The 25,757-nt window shown below is 40.5% G+C and overlaps 1 protein-coding gene, 2 long non-coding RNA genes and 2 other non-coding genes across 10 annotated transcripts in view; 4 read left to right on the forward strand and 1 right to left on the reverse strand.

Moving 5' to 3' along the window:
* Window positions 1-6,332: 6,332 nt before the first annotated feature.
* LOC139706430 (uncharacterized) lies at window positions 6,333-7,830 on the forward strand. Its single transcript, XR_011707999.1, has 2 exons — window positions 6,333-6,809; window positions 7,308-7,830. It is a non-coding gene; the product is annotated as an uncharacterized lncRNA (long non-coding RNA).
* Window positions 7,831-9,181: 1,351 nt separating this feature from the next.
* Window positions 9,182-25,757, forward strand: part of Elovl6 (ELOVL fatty acid elongase 6) — a 122,491-nt gene continuing 105,915 nt past the window's right edge. Inside the window, exons 1-3 of one of the 6 annotated variants that reach the window (XM_027935419.3) lie at window positions 9,182-9,251; window positions 11,365-11,421; window positions 12,142-12,262. In XM_027935419.3, coding sequence (XP_027791220.1) covers window positions 12,174-12,262 — 89 coding nt within the window. In that variant the 5' untranslated portion in view covers window positions 9,182-9,251; window positions 11,365-11,421; window positions 12,142-12,173. Of the gene's footprint in view, window positions 9,252-11,331; window positions 11,422-11,485; window positions 11,559-11,609; window positions 12,012-12,141; window positions 12,263-25,757 lie in introns of those variants that run through there. The other 5 variants (XM_027935416.2, XM_027935421.2, XM_027935420.3 and 2 more) reach the window with 5 other exon arrangements.
* LOC117794761 (uncharacterized) lies at window positions 12,110-13,749 on the reverse strand. Its single transcript, XR_004618630.2, has 2 exons — window positions 13,002-13,749; window positions 12,110-12,404 (listed from the first exon to the last, which is right to left on the reverse strand). It is a non-coding gene; the product is annotated as an uncharacterized lncRNA (long non-coding RNA).
* On the forward strand, window positions 19,233-19,334 carry LOC114092915 (U6 spliceosomal RNA). The gene has a single exon (XR_003582824.1). It is a non-coding gene; the product is annotated as a U6 spliceosomal RNA (small nuclear RNA).
* Trnaa-cgc (transfer RNA alanine (anticodon CGC)) lies at window positions 22,847-22,919 on the forward strand. Its single transcript has one exon. It is a non-coding gene; the product is annotated as a tRNA-Ala (tRNA).

Below are 25,757 nucleotides of genomic sequence, written 5' to 3' on the forward strand. Positions count from 1 at the left end.
ACGTAATTATGTTACATAAATTATAATTATTACAAACGTAATTATATTACATAAATTTCCCTTGCATTATTATTTTCTTTTTAAAATGTTTAGTCTGAGGAAAAAATGTGACCTCATTTCTTAAATGAAGCCTCACCACCGGTACTTATAGTTATCCACAGCTCCTAGGTTTAGGAATTTCATGGTTCTCCTTTGGATCATTCTCTTGGTTTTATGCTGCTATAACAGAATACCACTGACTGGGTATAAAGAACAGATTTATTTCTTACATTTCTGGAGGCTGGGAAGTCCAAGGTCAAGGGGGAAAAGGGAAAGGAGCCAAACTCATCCTCCTACAGGAACCCACTTGCACCATAACTGACCCACCCCCTCTGGAATGGCATTACTCCACGCATGAAGGCAGAGCCCTCCTGACCTAATAACCTCTTATAGGTTCCACTTCTCAATGTTGCTGCATTGAGGATAAAGTTTTCAACACATAATTTTGAGGAACACATTCAAAACACAGCTATTAACCCAGTTATTAAAACAGTAAGGCAAGGGCTTTGGGAGGTGTAATCTGGAGGTGACTTGAGGGTCAAGAAGGAGTGCACCACAGCCTGAGTTTTTGGTAAGGCTCCCAGAACAAGTTGCATGAGTCGAGATTTGATGGACCATTAGGGCCTCTAATGCTGATATCCCTTGTCAGGAGGCACATGGGAAAAATGAGATTTTTGGCTTCAGACTTTATTCTGTGGGCTCCCCTTTCTGATAGAGTTTCCTAAGACAACCATGAAAACAATTGCTTACTATTTTTCAGAGTTACATTTAGTGCCTTATACACAATGTCTTTTTAATCATTAAAACAGCTTTGTGGTCTAGGTTCTGTTAGTATTCCCAGTTTATTTCCCTTTATAAGGAGCAGGAAGAGGATTAGATATTTCCCCATGCTTACAGACTTAGTAAGGGGAGGATTTGAGATGGGGAAACACAGTCTGCTTCAAGAAATGATGCTCTTAACCAATGTACAGTTTTATCTGTTTCCTTCTCTGAAAATAGGATTAAATGGACAATCTATGTTAAATGATTAGCATAGTGCCTGGGCACATGGTTAATATGACCTTTCTCTCAGTTCAGTAGAAAGGAAGAAGGCATATGACATAATCCAGGCCAGCCACCTCCGTCTAGAAATGAGGAAATATTGAGGCCTGAGAAGGTTAAGTGGCTTTTGTGAAGGGATTTGTTCTCAGAATTTGTTCATCTAGAAAGATGCAAAGCCTTAGAATGGAGGTTGCTGATGCTGGTGACTCAGAGACTTTGCAACCTAAAATTTTCACCGAGAGAACAATAAGGCCATGGTTCTGGAGAGCTACCGCTACCCTGTCAAACTTCATGACCCTGGAGGCCATTTGGGGTAATCAGACCCATTAAGTCCAGAAACATGAAGCTCCTGAAAAACCAAAAAAAGCAGAAATCCCACAGTTTTGTTGTCAAACAATATAACATTATTAAAGTAAATGTTTTCAGTAAAATAAAAAGAGGTAGGAAAGGATACTTCTCGTAAAGTTGTTGGCATCTTCCACTGACCAGCTGGCTGATTCAGATGTGACAATGTGCCAGACCCCTTACCCATAGTCATGTGCTGCATAATGTTGCTGGTCCATTCCAACAACAATGGACCATAAAAACAATGGTGGTCCCATAAGATTAGAATGGAGCTTGTGTTACTCAGCCTTCTATCACTATAACAAATACCTGAGATAATCAATTTATGCAGAGAGAAGGATTATTTTGGTTCTCGGGTTTCTTTTGAAGGTTATAGTCCATGATTGATTGGCCCCATTGCCTTGTGCCCGTGGTGAGACAGCTGGAGTGCCTGGCAGAGCAAAGTTGTTCACATGATCACAGGGAGGTAAGACAGAGTCAATCTCCTCTGAGGGCAGTGCCCCAGTGACTTGGAGACCTACCAATAGGTGCTACCTCTTAAGGGTTCCACCACCTTCCAATAATGCCTGTCTTGGGACCAAGTTTCTTTGGGGGTATAATCAAAATGTACACTATAGCAGAACTGAAAAATTCCTATCATTCAGTGACATCCTATTCATCTTATCATTGTAACACAATGCATTACTCATGGGTTTGTGTTGGTACTGGTGGAAATAAACCAACTGCACTGTCAGTCATTTAAACGTATAGCACAGGGCTGGGGATGTGGCTCAAGTGGTAGCGTGCTCGCCTGGCATGCCGGCGGCCTGGGTTCGATCCTCAGCACCACATACAAACAAAGATGTTGTGTCTGCCGAGAACTAAAAAATAAATATTAAATAAATAAATAAAAGCATAGCACACACAATTAAGTACAGTACATGATACTTGATAATGAAAGTAGACAATGATGTTGCTGGTTAATGTATTTACTATATTTTTATTGCTACTTGAGAATACTACTACTTCTTTTTATAATGAAAATTTACTGTATATCAGTATGCCACGTTAGGCCCACAACTGCCTCAGATACCTTCTGTTCATCAAGTATCTCGATGGCATAATTTTCTTTTGGGTTTGATTCACTCTCACGTCGTTTTGTTCATCATGGCCCTAGGAGCCATAACCCATACCTGTTAACAGTTTGGGTATGAAGTGTCTTAATCAGTAACTTGTTTTTGTTTTTTACAGCAGCTCATAGACAAGAATTTGCCTTGAGTCTCAGAAGAGGCTTTGGACTTAGGCAATTCTAGAACTGTTAAGTCTATGGAATTATTGGAGATGAACTAAATATATTTTGCATTGTGAGATGGACATGAGTTTTTTGAAACCAGGGGTAGGACATTATGGTTGGATATGAGGGCCCACCAAAATCTCTTGTTAATGCAAGAATATTCAAAGGTGAATGATTAGATTGTGAGAGCTATAACTTAATCAATCCATCCCAGTTTGAATGGACTGATTGGATGGTGACCGTGGGCAGATAGGGCAATGCTGAGTCCCTGGGGGGCATACTCTGGAGGAGTTCTTCCCTTCAGCCTCTCCCCTACCCTCTGCTTCCTGATCCTAGCAGGAGCTGAGCAGCTTTCCTCTGCTGGGCACTTCCTCTATGATGTGCTGCTTCATCTTGGGCCCCCAAAATGGAGACAGCCCTCTATGAACGGAGACCTCTGAAACTGTGATCCTCAAATGAACTTTTCCTCCTCTAAGTTGTTCTTGAAAGGTGTTTGGTCACAGCAATGAAAAAGCTAAAACATATGAACCATATACATATATACAATATAGCCTAGGTGAGTAGAAGACTATACCATGAAGGTCTATGTAAGTACTACTTTCTGAGACTAGCATTTCCTTTGTATTTGCACCCCTTACCTAGGCCTAATGTCAACTTGGTCACATCAAAGACGATATAAAAAGAAAGTATGACTTAGATCAATGCATTTTTTCACAGAGTAAATACAGATCATCTGAATTAGAATGCAAGAAAAGGTGAATACACCCAATTAAATTTGTTTTTTTTGTTTAGAAATCTCAAAAACTTTGGAAATAAGAGTTAGAAAACCCGTTGGGGATTTTAATAGTTCAGGTCAGAACTTCGAGCTGAAAACTAACTAAGTGTCTTAATTCTAGTTTCATAAGAATGAGGGATGAAGTGTTCTTTGTGTACCTGGACCAACAGTCCCTGCAGGTACGTAAGGATGACTCTGTGTTAGTTACATTGGCCTAGGATTGCTGAACTGAGATCAGGACTTTACAACCTGATGCAAGGACCTACAGATTCTGAGCGTAAATCTATGTGCTTGTCAAATACTGAAAGAGTAACATGTGTCAGGAATACATGCAATGGTATTTTCTACATGAAAGAAAATGGTGCTATAATAATGAGATTATGGAAGTGCCATAATATTACTACATTCACAGTAGCTGTTTATATAGTGTTATGAGGTAGGAATCAGCCTTTGGAGTCAACAGACTAGGATTAGCCATCTAAACTGACAAGTTAATAATTTGGAAAGCATCCTTAAAATTTTCAAGCTCCTTTCCTCTAATATAGAAGTAATAGGGCTTATCTCATGGAGATGTTATTAGGATAAAATGCATGTAAATTCTTCACATAATACTTAACCTATAGCAGACTCTCAATAAATGATACCTATTATTATTTCTGTCAACCTGTGTTTTCTTTACTAACCAGTACCCTGTGGGAATCTATCTGTAGCATTCTCCCATTCATCTTTGGGATGAAGTTCTTATTTGCAGAGTTAAAGGGGTAAGAGATGGGGAGTGGGGGGAAGTGCTAGGGCGCAATGTTGGCCAAATTATTTTGTTATATGTGTGCATGTATGAATACATAACAACAAATCCCATCAGTGTGTACAACTATAATTCACCAATAAAAACTGTGGGAATAAAAATAAAGGAAATGATCTCTTTGGGGCTTCAAATGGACACTTTTTTTTTGGTACTGGGGATCGAACGCAGGGATGCTTAACCACCAGGGCACATCCCCAGCCCTATTTTGTGTTTTATTTAGAGACAGGGTTTCCTTGAATTGTTTAGCACCTAGCAGTTGCTGAGGCTGGCTTTGAACTTAGGATCCTCCTGCCTCCCGAGCCACTGGGATTACAGGCAAGCACCAATGTGCAAGGCAAATGGACACTTTCTTCATTAGAAAGAGGAGGAGGAGGAGAGTCAACTATGGTAGTTACGGAAAATATCTGGGTTCAAATTCTGACTTTTCAATTAGAGAGTTGAGATCTTTGAGCAGACTGCTTAATATTGGTGGGCGTCAAGGCTGGGGTTGTGGCTCAGTAGTAGAGCACTTGCCTAGCACATGCAAGGCCCTGGGTTCAATCCTCAGCACCACATAAGAATAAACAAATAAAATCAAGGCATTGTGTCCAACTACAACTAAAAAATAAAAATAAAAATATTTAAAAAATATATTGGTGGGCATCAGCTTTTTGCTTACAATTTGAAATGATGATTGACTAAAATTTGAGCAGGTGTTGAAGGCTGCTGGGGAACCACGATTAGTGAAGTGGGGTGAAGAGTGTCTCCCCAACCCCCAAGGAAAATCATAGCCACCTGGAACTTCAGAATGTGGCCTTATTTGGAATAAGGGTCTTTGCAGATATTGCTAAAGTAAGTCCTGAGATAAGACAATTAGGGTAGGCCCTACAGCCAGTGAGAATGAAATTGTAAGAGTTAAAGGAAACAATCAATAACATGAAGAGAGAGCCTGCAGAATGCAAGAAAATCTTTTCCACAGGCTCCTCAGAGCACTAATCTCCAGGATATATAAAAACTCAAATAACTCAAATAACCCAATCAATAAATGGGCAAAGGAACTGAACAGACACTTCACAGAAAAAGAAACATGAACGATCAACAAACATATGAAAAAATGTTCATCATCTCTAGCAATTAGAGAAATGCAAATCAAAATCATCCCACTCCAGTCAGAATGGCAATTATCAAGAGTACAAGTAATCTAGGTTGGTTCCACAGTTTAGCTATTGTGAATTGTGCTGCTATAAACATTGATGTGGCTGTGTCCCTGTAGTAAATGAATGGATAAAGAAAATACACAATGGAATATGACTCAGCACCCTGTATAGCCAGAGGAATGAGAAGTTATGGTCCATTTGTGTACAGAGTGTCAAAATGCATTCTACTGTCATGTATAACTAATTAGAACAAATTAAAAAAAGAGAGAGAGGGAAAAAAGGACACAGAGAAGGTGATATGAAAATGGAGACAAACTGAAGAATAAAATCCTGGCATTTGCAGGTAAATGGATAGAGTTGGAGAATATAATGCTAAGTGAAGTTAGCCAATCCCAAAAAAACAAATGCCAAATGTTTTCTCTAACATAAGGAGGCTGATTCATAGTGGGGTTGGGAAGGGAGAGAATGGGAGGCTTAGATGAACTGTAGATAGGGCAAAGGGGTGGGAGGGGAAGGGAGAAGAGATGGGGGTAAAAAAGATGGTGGAATGAGATGGATATCACTACCCTGAACACATGTATGAAGACACGAATGGTGTGAATATACTTTATATACAACCAGAGATATGAAAAAAAAAAAAGAGTACAAGCAATAGTAAGTGTTGGCAAAGCTGTAGGTGAAAGGTACACTCATACATTGCTGACAGGACTGCAAATTGGTGCAACCACGCTGGAAAGCACTATGGAGATTCCTCAGAAAATTGGGAATGAAACCTCCATTTAATCCAGGCATTCCACTCCTTGGCTTATACAGTCACATTATAGCAGCTCAATTCACAATAGCTAAACTATGGAACTAACCTAGAAGCCCTTCAACAGATGAATGGATAAATAAAATGTGGCATATACACACTGTTGGGTGCAGAGCAGGCTGAACTGTGTTATCTGCAGGGCAGGCTGAACAGATGTTGGCTGCAAGATAGCCCATGCACTCAAACCCCCCTCTATCTTGTCCTTTATCACCTGTTTGCTTCAAGTCTGAACATTCAACCCCGCTCAAGGCTGAACATTTAACCCCTCCCTCCTTGGGCCAACAAGGCAGCTTGCAGACCCAGAGGCCCCATTAGATTTGGGCTATAAAAACTCCCTCTTGCCAGGCCCCCCTCTCTCTTGCTATCTCTCTTGCTTTCTCTCTCTCCTGTGTGTGCTTCCTCTCTCTCTCTCTCTCTCTCTCTCTCTCTCTCTCTCTCTCTCTCTCTCTCCTTCTTTCTTTTCTCTTTGTTGCACTGCTGCAGTAAAGCTCTCTTGGTTGCTCTGAGTGTTGTGGTCACTTTTCTTTCACACACAATGGAATACTACTCAGCCTTAAAGAAGAAAGAAATTATGGCATTTGCAGGTAAATGGATTGAACAAGAGAATATCATAAGCCGGTCCCCAAAAAACAAATGCCGAATGCTTTCTCTGAGAAGCAGATGCTGATCCATAGTAGGGGTGGGGTAGGGAAGAATGCAGGAACTTTGGATTATGCAGAGGAGAGAGAGGGGAGGGGTGGGGCTGTGGGAATTGGAAAGATGGTTGAATGAGACAGACATTATTACCCTCTATACATTTATAATTACACTACTGGTGTGACTCAGCATCCTGTATAGCCAGAGGAATGAGAAGTTATGGTCCATTTGAGTATCAAAATGCATTCTACTGTCATGTATAACTAATTAGAACAAATTAAAAAAAAAAAGAGAGAGAGAGAGGGAAAAAAGGACACAGAGAAGGTGATATGAAAATGGAGACAGACTGAAGACTGAAGTGACATGTCTATGAGCCAAGGAATGCCAAGGGTTGACAGAAACCAAAGAAAGAAATGGCAAGATATTTTTTTTTTTTTCCCCCTCAGAGCCTCCAGAAGGAACCAATCCTGCTGGCACCTTGATCTGAGACTTCTAGCTTCCAGAATGATGAGAACGTAAAATTTTAATCATTTTTGGCTGCCAAGTTTTTGGTGTGAAAGTTGTCAGAATCAAAATGGAGTCACTTGTGTCAAATCCTAACAAGAATAAATAAGTAAAGCTGGGAAGTCACAAAGGAGGGGATCTCATGTCTGATTACAAGAAGTAGCACAGGAGATTTGCTGACCATGACCTTGCCTCAAGACCACAGCAACCTCACACAAGAAATACATCTGTGAGGACCTCTGCCCAGCAGCAGCCTGCCCAACCTTGGACGAACGCCACCCTCATTATTGATCCTTGTAACCAAAGATGATGGTTTCAAAACAATTTATGCAATCCTCCTCCCTTTACCTCTAAAAATCTTTGTCTTTAAAAACTTTTGCCTTCTGAATACACCCAAAGTTTACTATGGCATGCATAGTACACATGTCCTGCTCTTTCTGGAATAAACTCATTATTTTTGGAGAATCTCTCTGCTCTCATTTAGGGTAATGGTAGTAATTTGTCATGGAAGTTCTAAGAAACTAATAAATCAGTAGTCATCGTCTCTGTGCTTAAGAAAATTTATAATCTTCTATAGGGGAAAGGATGAGCTAGGGCAAGACCCTGCAGGACTGAACTAAGGTCTATCAGAGTCATGATAACAAAAACTTTAAGAGTGTTGGAGGCAATAGAGAGAAAAGCCTTTGTGAACAGAAAAGGCCTCAAATGTGGGGTAGTATATCAGTACTCCAAAAGTGGACTGAACTTAATAGGCAGAAATGGGAGTTAGATTGGGAGGGAAAAGTATTCCAAGCAAAGGGTTCTACTGAAGTAAAGCACTGAATGGGGCAAAGCTTAACATGTTTAGCGATGTCAAGTGGTGCACGTTGGTTGGAGTTTCCCTATGAAAAGAGTTCTAGAAAAGCAAGTTAGGGTGAAAAGGCCCCCAGAAACAATGTGTGTATATTTTAACATATTCATATGCTAGAGATATCCTGAGCTGCTATCAAAATCATTAGGTCAAATATTGTTATTTTATATGTAGAAAAGGAGATTAAAGGATGAATCTACTTTCCCTGAGGTCTCATAGCAAGGTCTGAAATCTGGATCATTGGTTCAGTAGTCATCTCTGCAGTAAATCTTTCTGGTTTTATGAAATGCTCCTTCTTCTCTGGCCTACCTTTAAATTTTTTAAATACTAAATATAAATTAACTGTTATTTTTTTGAGTCCCAGTTATTTATATTCAATATTAGCTACCTATCTGGTTATGGCTTACAAACACACACAAAAAATCTTTTCATAAAAATTCTTAGTGGTGCCGCTGGGCTCTCTCCCAACATTCCCTTCCATCTTTCCTAACCTTAGAGTATGTCTTGTAATTTAAAATCAGTCTAGAAAAATTACCATTTTAAAGTATTTTACTTATAACATTACATTACATGTTATTCTTTTTAATATAAAAAAATTAAATAGAAAAATGACCTGCTATCTTATTGCTAACTCCTGTTGACTTTTAAAAAAATAAAATACAAGTTCATAGTAAGAAAATTCAAATATCACAGAAATGCAAACAGTGTGAAAAGTTAGTTAAAAATTCCCCTTAATTTGCTATTTCCCTGAATATATAAGTCACCAACAAACTCCTCTCTTTTCAGAAAAAAATATATATGTACAACATAGATGTTTTTTCTTAATGTAGTACCATATGCAATGCCTTGTACCTTGCTTTTTAATTTTCCTTAAACATATTTCAGGAAGCTCTTTCAATGTTGCAACTTATAGAATCATTTTTTTTAAAGAGAGAGAGAGAATATTTTTTAATATTTATTTTTTAGTATTCGGCAGACACAACATCTTTGTTTGTATGTGGTGCTGAGGATCGAACCCCGGCCACACGCATGCCAGGTGAGCACCCTACCGCTTGAGCCACATCTCCAGCCCCAATATAGAATCATTTTTTAAAAAGATTTCATAATATTCCATGATCAAGGTCTGCCACCATTTGTTTAATCAGTTCTCTATTACTTCCTGTGTTTTGATATTACAAATAGTGCAATATCTTGTGCATATTACTGTGTCTAGAATGTTTCTTAAATATATCTGTAAATTCCTAGCAGTGAAATTACTGAAAATTATCATGCTGTTTCTTATTTTAACACCCTTTAATCTGACACCTCCATCCACACACCCATTGCAATTAGAATAAAATCCAAATACCTTTTTGTGGTTTACTTGGGGTTAACACCTGATCCCTGCCAACTCACCCACCAACTAATTTTCCACTTTGATTATCACCCCAGCCTTTGTCCTGAATCCTGCAAGCTCATTCTTTACCTCAGGGTCTTTGTATATGTTTTTTCTTCTTTGTAACACACTTCAAGAGGTAGCTGCTCTATGTCAGTAAGGTCTCAACTCAAAGTCACTTCCTCAGTAAGGCCTTCCAGGTTGGTGTGAACACTCTTGGAGCTTCATGGTAATGTCAGCATTCCACTGTTTTAAGAATTGCTCTTTCTTCTCCTCTGGAATGTGAGCCTCAAGTCAGCAGGAGCCCTATCTTTCTTATTCTCTACTAAGTTGCAAGAATTCAGATGAGTATATATGCTCAAGTAATATCTGGAAAATTAAAATGGTGTGGATTAAAATTGTCATATAAGCTGCCAAACTGCTGTGCAGAGAAAGCACCAGTTTTCACCATCAATAACCATGCCTGTTGTGAATAATTTCTTCATTCTATCAAGCATTTACCATTTTTTAGAACTGTCCTCTTGAAAGGTCAAGATAGGAACTTATCTCTCATTTTGGAACAATTTTTTCTTTCTAACATAGGTAAGACCAATTCAGATAATTTAAACATAAATCCCAAATCCATTTTTAGAACATAAGCAAAAGACATTATATGAATAAGGACTATAGTAAACAAATGTGAATTTCTCAAATTACTTGGAAATTTATATGATGACTAGTAAGAATAATGAATTTAAAAACTGAACTCTTCTTAGACAAAAGGAATTCTTTCCTTGCAACATACAATAAGGCCTTTCCTGGATTTTCTAAGTCTCGATTCCTTTTTTATTTCCCTAATTTCTTTCATTTATTTAATCAATCATCTATTCACCTCACAATATTGATTGATTGCTTGTAGGCCCAGGCACTATACTAAAATCTTTATCTTTCATCTGACCACACCCACCTTTGAGCCTAATTTTGCCAAGTGTTTTGGTCTGGGTCTTAACTCCAGAGATAAAGTCTGTAAGTGGATCTTTAGGTTTGTCAATTTATATATTAATATGCTAATCATCAAGTCTAGCCCTTGATTTATGTAACATCATATTGAAATTTTTTAACCCTGTCTCTTTCTTTAATTTCTTCTACCTTCCTCTTACAGAGATATTTATCTCAGTTCCCACTTTTCAGAGATTAGGGGCACCTAAATTTAAATAAAATACCCCCTCTTCAGCCTACTTGGTAAGTGGGGTAAATGGACACCAGAGAAAAGAAATTGTGTTCCTTGGTCCTAATGTGTACCTAAGGTTAAATGCATAGGTTGCTGATTACTCCTTATTTTTGTTTACTATTACATCCAAATATTAGATTATTACACTTCCGTGTCTCATATTTCATTTCCCCCAACTTTTGTTGGGAAATGAATGAAGGGACCTAGGAAGCAGAAAATATTATTCTCTCCAGGAAAAGAAAGGGGAGTGTGTGTGGAAGTTGAGGTTAAAATGAGGATGCGGGGTTCAGCTGTGGTCAACATTACATTCAGCCCTCTCCTCAAGCATTATTCTTCTGTTCTACCTACATGTATAATAAATAAAGCAAAATTACTCATGCATACAAATAAAGTTTTTGCATTGGACCAGTTGGTCCAGTTCTATATGCTAAGTTCCTTTCCTCCTTTGCCTCTGTTCGTTAATTATCCCTCTCCCCTAACCCAAACCTCCACCTATGCCCCTCTGCTCTTCCTCCCACTTCCGGCTCCTAGTCTCCTTTGACTTTCGACCGTCCTCATCCTCAGCATCCCCAGTCTGCACGCGATTGAAGAGCTCTGCGGGCCAGCCGGCCCCTGGAAAACGTGAGTCAAAGCCAGAGCTCCCGGGTGGGGCTGGGGGAGGTTCCGGAGGGTCCAGCGGGGTCGCGGAGGTAGACCGCCTTCCCTTCACGTGCGATTTGAGAGCAGCCTGGAGATCTCCTGCAAGAGCGAGCTGGCAGGTTTTACTATTTCCCAATTGTTTACTCTCCAGGCTCGTGGGTCCACGCGCCTCCGGGCTGAGCTCCGCACGGCGAAACTTCATTTACAGGGAGGGCGAAAAGGCCCACGAGGTTGGGACTGAGGTTTGTGGGTGACCTCCAGGGCACTTCCTCCCTTTCCGTGCCCTTCCCCCACTCCTCCAACCACCTTCACGTAAACAAAACTGCCCCCCTGGGCGGGGAGAGGTCTCGCTCTTTCGCGCCCTCCCTGGCAAGGGGTTAATTTTCCGATCGCATGAGGGGGAGGAGATTTCCCTGTAGACGAGTAAAAAGCGTGATGGACAAACGTGCGGGCACTAAGACCGCAAGGCATTCATTTCCTCCTACGGTGGATGCGGACGCCGGGAGGAGGAGAACCCCAGAGCGAGGACCGGGGAGCCGTGGCACAGGCAATGCTCAACCCTGGATGTAGCTGTGAGAGGCTGGGAGAGAGATCGACTGCCGGAGACTGAGAGGCCGGGGAAGACCTAGGGGGGTGGGTGGGGGAAGCAGACAGGAGAGCACTCGAAATCAAGCGCTTTACAGATTATTTTATTTTGTGTAGAGAACACGTAGGGACTCCGAAGATCAGCCCCAATGAACATGTCAGTGTTGACTTTACAAGAATATGAATTCGAAAAGCAGTTCAACGAGAATGAAGCGATCCAATGGATGCAGGAAAACTGGTAGGTGATGCTTTCGCGTGATACTGTTCCCGGGAGCCCTGTGCGTCTCCCTGGAGTGCATTAATGTCGGTATTTCCCTGTCTGGGCGTGAATGGAGCGGTGAATCGCGAGCAGCAGCTAGCCAAACGCGGAGTTCCTAGGTCTAGGAGACACTGGGGCTGCATGAGCGCGAGGTCGGTGGGTGCCCTGTGTGAACCGCGACTAAGCAGGCATCTTTATATAGATTATATAACATAGAACATATATGTGTGCCAGGAGTGATGTCTGCGCGACAGGGAAGGCAAGAGAGATGCCACAGTCCGGATTCCCCACCTGTGCTACCTCTTGGCTTTTATCTAGATTTGGGATTTTTTTTTTTTTTTTTCTGCTTGGCCTCTCGCAACCGAACTGTGCAAAGCCATGGAGGGAGGACCCTATCGCTGGCTCTCTTTAACCCTCTCCCGCCCGCCGCCCTCGGCTCTGGTCCTTGCTTTCTCCCCATCCCTGGTGTCCTTCCTTTCTCCTTGCAGCTCTTCTACTTCACTGCTCTCCTCTGTCTGCCGCTCCCCAGCCGGATGCCTCCTTTCTAGGACCCCTTTCCCCACGCGGATCCCTTTCCGGTTTCAGAAAGAGACTGGGGGTGGAGGGGCGGAGAGGAGGGGACAATGAAAACTGTAATAAAAATGAATGAACCCGAACGAGTGGAGCCACGCCATTATTAAGTTTCTGTTTTACGGAAACGCCTTTTGGACACACTCACTTCTAATTCAGTGCGAAGCTGCTGTTTGGAGTTCAGGCACACAGATTAGAAACCCCTCGGTCTGAAGAGTCCTTGGGAGATCTTACACCGAAAAACTTCACCTCGGGAAAACATCTTTCCTGTTTACTGTGTTTCCTCCCCTAGTCCTTTTGAAAATCCCTGTGTGGGAGGCGATCCTGTGTCACCTTGCAATATTTAACAGGGGAGGTTGAACTCAGCTTGCTTCTTCCTCTTAGACTGAGCTGTGGCAGACGTTTCCCTCCTTCCCTTAATCCCGGGTCTGGCTTTCTGTAAAGTGCAAGCAAAACGTTCCCCGTAGCTGGGCAGTGGCCGGCCGCCTCCTGGGGCTTGATAGTGGAGGGTCCTACCCTAGGGGACCCGGGGCTCTGGAGATTCCGCCGCCGCGTGCGGAATCTGCCTTCCCTCCCTCCGCTCATCAATGGGAAACTGGAGACGCTGGCGCGCTCCGGGCAGGGGCGGGCTGGTGCAGTAGGAAGGGGTGCCGCGGGCCACTGCCTGGGGTAAGGGGTTCAACTTATTCTCACTCAGTCCCCCGGAGTCGCAAATCGGAGTCTGAAGGCACGGCTGCTACTCTCCTCTCACCTCCGGGCAGGCGTGCAGCCTTAGTTTTCAACCCGTCGGCCACCGGCCCACTGGCCATTTGCGGTCACATCCGGGCGGAGCCTTCCCCCTGCCCGCGCGCGCCAGCAGGGCTGGGCCTGCCCGGGGGCGGACGCCGCGTGCTCACTCGGGCTGCAGCGGGCTGCGGCGTGGCTGGTGGGCGCCGTGGGCCGAAGGCCCCAGGGCTGCGTCCGGTCCCACTGTATTTTACTAGTGGAGCGCGAGCTGCTAAGAAGGACGGGAAATGCAGCAGGCACGGGTTGGGGGGCTAGGTGCCTTCCCAGGCCACCAAGGTAGAGATCCCCGGGGCTGGGTCCGAAGGTGGTTGTATACCGCGACTCCGGCTGTCGTTGGAGATTAGATGTTAGAAGACCGGGGCATTTCGGGGAAGCCGAGCCCCCTCGTGCCCCGCCACCTGGGTGCTTCCTTAGCTGCACTTCCTCCTCCGGCTTAGAGGGTGGCGCTGAAGGCAGGGAGGGGGCGGTGACCCAAGCCGGCGGACGGCGGGAGAGAGCTCCTGGCCGGCTTAGGGCTCAGGTCTTCTCTGCAGCCGTTTTTCGTATATTTTCTTGCTGCACTACTTGTGTTCTTCTCCAGTAGCCCCGTGTGCTCTACATTTTTTAATGTTTGCTGTGCCCATGACTGGGTGCCTCCTGGTTGGATCTGCCCTTTCCGGAGTCGGCTTCCCCTTGCCCTGCGCTGATTCCATTCACTGTTAGCCCTTTCTTATACCACCGCGGTCGATACTGCCTCTTATTTGTTTGTTGCTTTTTCTCTAAGGCCACTTCCTATGCCGGTCCCAGGACCATTTCCCGCCTCTTCTCTGCGTTCGCTGAATTAGTACTCACAGGACTGAAAATAGCAAAAATGCACCAATCTGTTTGCCTGTGAAGCCCTTACCACTGTTTCCTCCTGGCTCTTTATCTGTCTTCTGGCAATATCTTTTCCTGGCAATTATAAATTTATATACGTGGATATTTGCCTGCCCTCTACCAGACCATCAGATCTTTAGGGTACAATCTTTATTCCATTTTTGATGTTTCAAAGCACCTGATAGATGCCTGGGAAATGCTTATCCAGTGATTTAAATTAAAATATATCCAAGATTTAACATGCTTGTCCTTCCCTTGCATTTTCAATCCATGTTATAATCAGTTTGTGATTTTTCCCTTCCTGCTGCCTTGTTTGTTAATTTTATGTTCGTGAATTGCATATTACAGTCCAAGAGCCCTGCTGGCAGTTATACCTTTCTTGTAACTCTTCTTGACACTAATTGTCTTGCTTTCTTCTTTTACCCCAGTGCATTTCTCCCATTATCCTGGTGATCCAATTTTAGAACTGTCTTTACCCCTCCAAAACAGCCACAAAATCTTCAGATAGGTGTATAAGAAAAAAATTAAGATTTTTAAAAAAGAATTTCCTTTGTTAACAGAAGGGCATAGACCCTTTTGGGGAGGGGGAAATTTTAGGAAACTACAGAGTCTTAACTTTCTCAGACCCATTCTCTTAAAATGGTTTAAAATAACTTCTGGAAGAAAAACACCATGAAGAGAAGCTTCTACCCTGTCTTTTTTTTTTTTTAAATATTTTGTTTTTTAGTTGTAGTTGGACACAATACCTTTATTTTATGTGGTGTTGAGGATCTAACCCAGCACCCCCCATGTGCTAGGTGAGCTCTCTACCCCTCAGCCACAACCTTAATCCCACTACCTTGTCTTTTGAGAATTTATTTGTAATTGTCATTAAAAATCTTAGACATAGCCTCAAACAAAATTTACTAATTTAGGGAATTAGAATGTTTCTGTCATAAATGAGCTCAACAGGCTTTTGAAGAATTGTGAGAAGGGCCAGGAATGGTGCTTTGCCTGTATTTTGGCTGAGCTAACTAGCATCATTCAAGAGAATCTAGAGTAAGAATTTGTTAAATACACTCTATAATTCCGACCTGCTAACTTAGCAAACATTCAGGGAATGGGGCCCTATTTCTGAAGTGGTGTTTTTATATATTTTAAAGGGTTGGACTGACACAAGTCTATCAAGTTTATTGCTTTAATGTTTAAACTGATATTCATTGGCCTAGACATGAAGTGAATACTGTAGGTTTTAAACATTTTTGTATCAGGGGCTGGGGTTGTAGCTCAGTGGCTGAGTGATGGCCTCACATGTGTGAGGCACTGGGTTTGATCTTCAGCACTACATACAAAAAAATTTGTTTTGGTATCAAATAGTTTCATATATAATAAATTAGCAAAAAATGGGAAGTAATAAGTATATCCCTGGAGAATCATCCTGAGGCACATCCTAAAACTACATGTCCAGTTAAAAATATCTTGAGTAATATTATCTGGGTGAGAGTTTCTTACATGAGGTAGAGGAAATTGCCTGCTTTTAGCTCCAAGTAGTGTTTTTGAGTTCCAATTTTACACTGAAAAGCCCTTGTGATTTTACAGCATTGAAAATAGAGACACGTTGTTCTTTTATGAGATGTCTGGCCTTTACCTGTTATTCTCACTAATAGCTGACTTGATTTGTAAGTGCTGCTAGCAAGGGAAAAGATTGGTAAGGCAACATAAAATTCATTGAGTGAGAGGGAAAGCCAGGCTCTGCTTTCTCCTCTTTCAGCAGCCTGCCAGGTTTGTGCTAACAACAGTGGATGCTAGTTGCTCCGGTTGTAATTGTCTAGCCAATGATGATTATCTTCTGATGTCGGCTGACACAGTGTTCTCCAATAAGAAAGCAGGAGGCCTGTGCTGACTGCTGTAACATTATGTATGTGAGGTGACGTCATCAGAGGGCTTGCCTAGAACCTCATGAAACCCTCCCCCCTCTCCTGGCATCCTTCACACATCCAGCCTTTCAGTGCTTTGTACTTTTTCTGACTTTCTGCTCTCTTTTTTACTGTGGTGATGGTTATAAAGAGTTTATTGTTTTTATATTCGTAGTCTGTATTATAAAGTTAGGAGATAGAAATTTCTAGAGTTAAATTTTGTCCTTGCAGAGGGAAAACTTTTTATTCACAAATTTGATTTTACCAAAGGAAAAAATGGCAAGAATTTAAAAGGAGTTGCTCATCTATATATCCTTTCTTATATATGAGGTTTGGAAAGTAACAGAATGTACAATTTCAGGATTCAAGAGCTAGAAAGAGCATTATAATGTTATATTAGTATTTTATTCAAAAGATAGCAATATAAGGCTGATGAGACTTTTCAAATGAAGGCATAGTACTAGGTCATTACTTTTCCTGTAATGAGAATTGCTTTGAATTGCTCCCTTAAATTCACCTGTGATGTGCTGCATGCATCTTCCAGAAATATTGCTGAAAATTAGTGCAGCCTATGGCCACAGAACAGAATAGGCCAGAGTTTCATTTAGTCATTATTAGCATTACAGCAAGTATGGCTTGGGTCAGCTGTCTAGGAAAATACTGTGTCCATGCTATACTTGTTATATTGTTGCCACCTACTTTGGAGACTCACAGTTCTTAATATTTTTAAGATTAAAAAGTCTTAAGTGTGAGGAATTCAGTGTGTCATCCAGTAAATTTTAGAAATCACTGGGATCATATGTGGTAGGTTAAGAGCAAAAAGCCAGAAAATGAATAGAAAGGAAAATGTGGTCTATGTTGTGATCCTTGAAAATAATAAAAAAGTTGTATGGGAACTTTGATTTGATCTTTCATGTATCTTTCAAGAAATGATGTATAGGCCAGTGGCACAGGAGGCTGAGGTAGGAGGTTCGCAAGTTTGAAGCCAGCCGTAGCAACTTAGGGAGCCCCTGAACAATTTAGCAAGACCTTGTCTCAAAATAAAAAAATAAATGAGTGGGGATATGGCTCAGTGGTTAAGAAAAAGAAAAAAAAGAACGTAAAGAAATGATCTATATTCTTGTGATCCTTGGTTCTGATTTCCAAGAATAAGAGCACCTTTACTTAGATTGTTTTGAACTATATTGTCCATTTCTATGTGTTTGCATTTGTTACTATATGGTGAAAAAAATCTTTACTTAGGACGTCTTGTTAAATTAGCAATTTTGTGGTATCCTGAAGATTGCTTCTTGTATTTATTTTGATGCTTCCAAAACTGTTATGGTACATTAGGGATCCAATTCTAAAGTTGACCACTCTGTATCCAAGAGTTGCTTTGCATTATTCCTTGAAAAGGAGAGTCTTTCAGCTCAGGTAGTGGAAAAGCTATGAACAAGATGGAGACTTGGAAATACTTAGGAAGGCATAGAATAGCTATCTGATTAGTTGATAGCCAAGAAAGTAAAACTAATAGTATGGCACTATTATGACAATTCAAGAATTCATCTTCTCATCAGTGATCTGGAATCTTTTAGGTCCAGATAATTAATTTTCTGAAATTAATTATCCAAAAATTGCCTTGATGATTTGCTTAATTTTTCTTATATAGGGACAGGTGAGCTATTGTTCTGCCCTTTATAAACAGGAACCAGACATCAGTCCACAAGATTTGCCTCACCTCTCTCTGTTATTCCCTACCTCAAATCCACCTGCTTCCTTCCATTTGCTTTCCATTTATCTTTGTTAGGTGAGTTCAGGCATTTACTTAGAAAAGTTACCTATACCACATACAGCATTCCTGTTGATAACCCTGGGAAATCTGAATGAAAACATAGCTTGGCTTTATTGTAATGTTAAGGCTCATAACTTAATTTCTTTTCTATATTATTGTAAACAGGCAGATACTTATGTGTAATGTTGAAGTAGGTATTCAGAAGACTTTTTGTGAGGGGGGGTCTACTGGGGATTGAATCTAGGGGTGCTTAGCCACTGAGCTACATCCCCAGCCCTTTTTAAATTTAATTTTATTTTATTTAGAGATAGGGTCTTGCTAAGTTAATTAGGGTCTTGCTTCCTATTTATGTGTATGTGTGTTCATCATCTAGGTGAATGTCTGGGCTCTTCTTCCTTGAAGCTTCCTGTCTCAGCTTCCCTTCTGCTGGGATCACAGGTGTGTGCCACCGCATCAGAGAACTTTTTTTAAAAACAGCATCTCCAATGATTTATTTTATAGGTAGATTACCATTTTTAAAAAAGCTTTGCCTGCTAGTAAAAAAAAAAAAAAGAATTTGTAATTTTAAGTTTGTTGTACAAGAGTCATCCTCAAAACATAGGACAATATAAGTCTTATCTGAGTTCACACCTATGTATTTGTTATGGTTCAATTCTTTTTTATTTTTTGGGGGGGATGGGTATTGAGTCCAGAGGTATTGTATCACTGAGCTATATCCCTACACCTTTTTATTTTTTAATTTTGAAATAGGGTCTTGCTATGTTATTGAGGCTGTCTTTGAACTTGCAATCCTCCTGCTTCAGTCTCCTGAGTTGCTAGGACTGTAGGTGTGTGCCACCATGCCTGTCATGATTCATTTCTTCTTGATCATTCATGATTTTTAGTTTTATGTTTCTTTATTCCTAGTATATTGGAATAGCAGGGTCTTTTAGAAAACCTTTTATTCATTCATTTATTCATTTTGAACTTTTTGAAATTTAACTTTAAGCCTGTACTTTGTACAAAAAAGTGTACAATTAAAAAAGGCTTGTATTTATCTCTGCTGAAATAAATTAGATAAAATGCTGCAGATGTGCTCACTTTGGCAGCACAGAGACTAAAACTGGAACACTACAGAGATCAGCATGGTCCCTGCCCAAGGATGAAACAGATTTTTGAAGCATTCCTTATTTTTTAAAAAATGTTGAGAAAAATTAGTTATGTGGCTTGGAGGCAATTTTACTGGATAGATAATCATTCATGATTTTCTAGTACAAAAGTATAATAAAATAATTCTGTTACCTTCAGGGTTTCATATATTAATTTTTTTTCTTTCTAATACTTGTTGAGAAATTTCTAATTGTAATATTGTAGGGACAATATTGATACAATTGTTATGAGGTTTGTGATCATTTATTTTTAGTAAAACGATTATATTTTCTAAAAGATACATTTAAATGTTTTAGCTTAATCCTTAATTTTATTAATACCTATCCTTGCAGCTAGTTTTTAAAAAATGATCTTTTGAATTTTGAAGCTGAGTTTCTGAATTGGCTACTTGTTAATTCTTATGCAGAGTATAGAGGATCATTCTTTGAGGTTGACTGAAAAGATCAGTGAAATGCATGTTTACCATTTTTCTCTTTTAGGAGAGCCCAGACACTCACCTAGATGATGAACACACATACACGGAGATGTGCATAGCATATGTTAAAAGTGGCTTGAAAATAATGAAAGTAGTGCCTATGAAAGATCATGTCTTCTCCATTTCTTGCTTCCATAAAAACATCTTGCTGAGCTGAACATACTTTTCTAAAATTTGTTCCAAAATACTTTCTATTGCTGTGTCATTAAAAAAAAAAAAAAGGACTAGTTAAATAATTGACTTTAATAAGTTTCAAGCTACAAAAATCAAATATTTAGCACTTTAGGCTTATATCAATTATTGTTGAATTAAAAGAACTTCCATATGATTAATAATTGCTGAAACCCTCAAGTTTTCCTGTCTTTGGACTCAATTGCATAGCTCCTTCCACAAGCTGCTAGGCCTGCCCTAACTGGGGTCATTGACTTTTATAGGTGAAGTGAGTTCAGTGAAATTGAATGCTTCAAAGCTAAGAATTTCATGATACTGTTTTTGGAGGCTCAATGAAAATAAATATATAAATAAATAAATAAGTCTGATGAAAGATTTGTTCTGAAACTTTCTAAGTATCTGAGACTTCTGTCAAAGTCTATGAGTGCCCTTAGCATTTAAGGTCTGGACTAGCAGTGTTTTTCGTTATAAGAAGGTAAAAGGTATTTTACAAGAAAAATGTGCCCTAAATATTATCTTCTGCAGTTTCCTTTCATCTTTATGACTTTTTAGTATAGACTTTGAAGATCTTTGAATATAGGGTACATTTTCTTCATCCTGGAGCAGTGATTGCAAGCATTCTTTTAAAAGGTTTTTGGTTTGTTAAGTCCCCACAGCCACCCTTCTATGTATTATCTTTTACATCTGTCTGGGCTCTGTCAGGGATAGGCCTGTTGGGACAGGAAAAGGAGAAATGGGCTCCCAGCCTAAAGCTTGGATGGGGGCAGGAATCACCCAGGCCCCAATCATTCCCTCATTTGAATGCTAATAAATACTCAATCAGTCAAACACTGCACTTGGAAAACTTGGCTGCCTTCAAGCATTCCTGTGGTTTTAGTCCAGAGAACCACATCTTGAATCATAATTGTCACTAAGTGGATCCTGAACACTTAAGGCTAGAATAACTCCAGAAAAGCCGGTATTAGCTTTAGTGGGTATCACAAACAGTACACTGTGTAAATACTTTAATCATGAAGAATTACTACTTTCTGAATATCACTTGTTTAGTATCTGTCAACACTTTTATAATCACAGAAAGTCATGACACCTTTGATGATGTTCCTACCACAAAACATTCTCAGTTTGATTGAAAACAAACCATGGCGCACAGATTTGGAATATTTCTTACAAAGCTTCAGCCTGTGGAATGCTGTGTGCCTGCTTCTCAGTGATGTTCACCTCACATTCTCAGCATGGTTCTAGACTCAGGGAGTCTGTGTATCCATCTGGCACTACCAGTAGCCAGGCTTACCTTAGGACAGGCTTTAGTAGTTGCTGGTAACAGCCACCCCCTGTTGACAGAAAAATATGTGTAGGTTGGGAATCTCCCTCTTCTTGCAGGTCAGCTCCTACAATGTGAAGACTGAAAGAAGACTTTTTTTTTTTTTTTTTTTCCTAATGGTCCTGGCGATGAAACTCATGCCTTGTGTAGGCCAGGCAAATGCTGAGCCACCAAGCTACATGCCAGCTCTCTATTTCCTGATTTTAAAGTGAAAAAATCATTACTATAGGACAAAGAAATGAGGACATTAAAAATTGTAAAGTTGTTGGAAAGAAAACTCTTTTAATTCTTACCCAGAGGCAAGCATTGCTAGTTTGCCATGTCTCTTTCTCAGGGTTTTCGTATATTTAGATTATTCGCTACATAACAACATATGTTCTGGAGACCGCTGTGGGCACTTGACATTACATACCATCTCATCATACTTTTCTATGTTGCTTTTTTCCTCTTTGCACAGTAAATATTTTTTTGTGTGTCATAAAAACCATAATCCTCAGTGGCTACTTAATGTTTTATTATTTGGATTGACCCACTCTCAGTGCTGAGCACATTGAGGTGCTAATGATTTTTTTTTTATTTGGAATAATCCCCTGAAGTTCGCTTGCTCGCTCTCTCTCTCTCTCTCTCTCTCTCCCCCTCCCTCTCTCCCTTTCTCTTTTGGTGTATGTGTGCCTTTCTCTTTATAAGTAACCCGTAGGTCAATACCCTCAGGAGGAAAAGTGGAAAAAGAGAAAGGACATCCTCTGTTGGATGATTACAATATGATTACAGGGAGATTATTGCTGTCCTATATCTGAACTAATGTTTTATTAGTTGCTTTAACTTTTCAGGTTTTTACAGGTGTGGCAATGGGTATTCCCTGTGAGATGGTAGTGAAGTGGTCAAGCCCATGGACTGTGGAGCCAGTGTGGCTGGCTCACATCCTTGTTGTGCCATGTAGGAGCTGAGTGATCTTTGGCAGTCTCATTAGGCTCTCTTCTTTTGGTCTCCTCTTTAACTTGGAGCTGATTACAGTACTGCTGTTAGGGATGATGAAGATAATGATAAAGAAGTCAACCAGTCTACCTGAGCTGGTTGTGAGGCTTAAATAAAATATTGTGCATTGGAGTTTTAGAAACCTTTAGAACAGCGCCCTGCACATTTTTTTATTTCACCATTATTCTCATCTGCACCAGACATTATGGGATCAAGACAAAAGTGGGAGATTAGATGGGATCATAAGTAAATTCCTGAGGTGACCCAAAATGGCCATATATCAATCTGCAAATAACATGAAAAAGAGCCTCTCATGTAGGAGCCACCATGAAAGTGGGCCCCAAGGGGAACAGAGAAGTATGACACCAACTCTGCCTTCAAGAAATTTACAAACTCCTTTAAAGTTCTGCAAGAGAAAACATTGTTCATATAAATGTGGTTTAGGGCTGGGGTTATGGCTCAGAGGTAGAGCGCTCGCCTATCACACGTGAGGCACTGGGTTCGATCCTTAGCACCACATAAAAATAACTAAATAAAATAAAGTCATTGTGCTCTTCTACAACTAAAGGAAAATATATTAAAAAAGTGTTGGACTGGGGATATAGCTCAGTTGGTAGAGTGCTTGCCTCGCATGCACAAGGCCCTGGGTTTGATCCCCAGCACCACCAAAAAAACAAAAAAATGTGGTTTACTAAAAAGTGTGGGGCCAGTTTTGTTAAACACATTTTGAAACTCTTTCAGAAGCTGTGTTTTGTCTCAAAGCCACATAACAGTGTGAACTATAGGCAGCCCTAGTAATAGACACTGATTACAAATTTATTTTCTATAAAACACCCAAGATTGTCTCAAGTAATCATTTATCGAGTAAAAGTATACAGTCTTTGTATGCGTTACACATAGAAAATAAAAATCACTCTGTCAATTAGTGAAATGATAGTAGCTAAAAATGTAGGGATTATGAGTTTGCAATGCTATGCTTCAAGCGAGTCCTTGGTTATTGTTTAATAATTCTTTTGTTTCAGTGACAAAGGCCTGGCTGTTGTGTTTCTTAGTAAAGTAAAATAGGAGACCATCACACCTTTGAAATGGGGAGGAGGAAGCTTCTTCCATCTGTATTCATTTCCCTACTGGCTACTGGTTCACTCCTGGAGTTGGCATTGCGTGGACAGCTTGCTCTCTTTGTTTTCTTACTATTAGTCTTTTGTTGTTCGTTTGTTTCCCTGTGATACCAGGGATGGAACCCAGGGATGGTTAGCCACTGCCACATTCCCAGTCCTTTTAATATTTTATTTTGAGACAGGGTCTTGCTAAGTTGCTAAAGCTGTCTTTGAAATTGCGATCTTCCTATTTCACCCTGCTGAGCTGATGGGATTGCAGATATGTACCACCATGCCTGGCCATTTCTGGAGTTTTATAACTAGTCTCCAGGCCAGTAATTCAGAAGTTCATAAGTGGACTGACCCACTGGGCCCCTGTCAACTGCAGTGATTCCTGTTTCAGATGTCCCATTGCACATACTTAGGATTTGTGGTTTCAACACCCAGTGAAGCAATGCTCTAATTTTGACTTGGGTCATCCAGGTTCAGAGAACTTCATTGAGAATCCGCTTTTAGCCCATTCCACTCGGGATACCTCTGATTGCTTGAAGGTTCTTTTTTCCACTGACCTGAAGATTCTTTTCCGTATTGACTGGCAGGTTATCGGTCCTCCATGAGTCCTAGTTTTGATTAGGGCTCACAGTTCTGACACTAACTGCATTTTCTTCCCCCACTTTCCCGTATATGAAGATGAAAATGTGGTGAAGAAAATGCAGTTAGTGTCCCCACTAACTTTCAGAAATAAGTTTTTGAATTTCTATTTTGGGAGTGCTGATAATGCTTCTGATTGTAGCACTTTGGTACCTGATTCTTCTCTAGTTCCTTGTAATTATTGAAATTCTTTTTCTACTGATAAGAGGGAAATGCAGGGCAATAAAAGTTTGAGGAAAATGCTTTGTCTTTGTGATCCTTAAGCAGGCATTTGGGCCAGACTCTCTGCAGTTTGTTTCCCCAGAATATGCATGCGCAGGTTTAGCATCCCAGAGATTGCGATTTAGCAGGTCTGTGGAGGGGTGCAGCTGGGTGGAGAAGCATTGCTCTGCTCTGGTTCTGCCCCACATTGTTTGGGGCTGTCTTCTTCAAACCACTGATCTCCTCGTCCTCAGTTGCCCTGCTCTCTATTATGTCATTACACAGATAGAGACGCAATTCAGCACCCAAGCTCCCCCCTCTCTCTTCTCTGATCCACAACCCAGTTGCCTGTGCTGTTTCTCAGTTACATTTCCACCTGTTCATTTCATTAGCCATGGCTGCCTTCTGGCCCCCATGGTTGCCTTGTGCCTCCTCTGTCAATGCCCTGACTCCCCCTCCTCTTCTGTAGTCTCCTGCATTGTCTAAGTCAGTCACAGATCTCATCCTGCCGCTCTAGTAGTGAAAAACCTTCAATGGTTTCCCACTGTCTGTTGGACAAATCCAAGTTATTTTAAAAGGTTTGAAAGGGCATTCAATATCTGGCTCCAGATTACCTTTCTAGTGTTACCTGTTGAAGCAGCCCTTATCCTACACCTGCTTATTCAGATTTGAATTCCAAAGTCTTTTTTCTTCCCACCCACTTGAAATCCTTCCTTGTGGTTTGCAGCACTTGGTTCATAAACAGATTACTATTTTCTCTTCTGGTGTTGAAATCAGTACCTACCACAGAACTTAGCATGGAGTTGCAGTCACTGTGTGTTGAGTAGATGAACACAGGGGTGTCTAGCTCTTCATTCACTTTCAAATGTGTCTGATTGTGTTATCCCCGTACATATTTTTATTTTCTTAAGTGAATCATGGGAGAATGTCCAGTGCTTTAAAAATACTTATTTTATTCTCTTCACTTAAATTTATTTTTAAGAGTAAATGGTATCAGTTTTGTGTGACTGAAACTTAGTGAACTCTTGCTAATATTGGAATCTAGTAGGACTTTTTTACTTATTCAAGTCATCTCCTCCAATCAGAAAAAAAGTGACATAAAAAAAAGATTCCTTTGATGTGGGATAAGGAAGGGTGGCATTGCATGCATAAGAAAAAAGAAACTGGAAGAAAATAATGCCAAAATGGCAAAAAATAGTTGTGCAAAGGTGGCATTCTGTAATCTATTTATGTTACATTCTGGGACTGTGTGAGTTGGGTGATGATGGGTGTTGTCCTATTTTCGTTAGCTGTTATGTGCTTATGATTCTTATAATAATGATGTTTATTATAAGAAGATGTTTCATTTTACAATTATCTAGTGTCGGGTAACAAAATGTATTGTAAAAACAAATGCATTTTTGAATTACCATTAAAATGAGCAATACAGTTAAATGTAAAGGCAGTCTTTGAGGACACTGAACTGTACATTTTTACTCCAAATAAATACACTTTCTTAGATTAAGATAGAAATGAGCCATACTGTTGATGTTACGTTAAACTTCTTTCTCCAAATAA

This window comes from Marmota flaviventris, chromosome 7, assembly GCF_047511675.1.
Source record: "Marmota flaviventris isolate mMarFla1 chromosome 7, mMarFla1.hap1, whole genome shotgun sequence".
Lineage (NCBI taxonomy): Eukaryota > Metazoa > Chordata > Mammalia > Rodentia > Sciuridae > Marmota > Marmota flaviventris.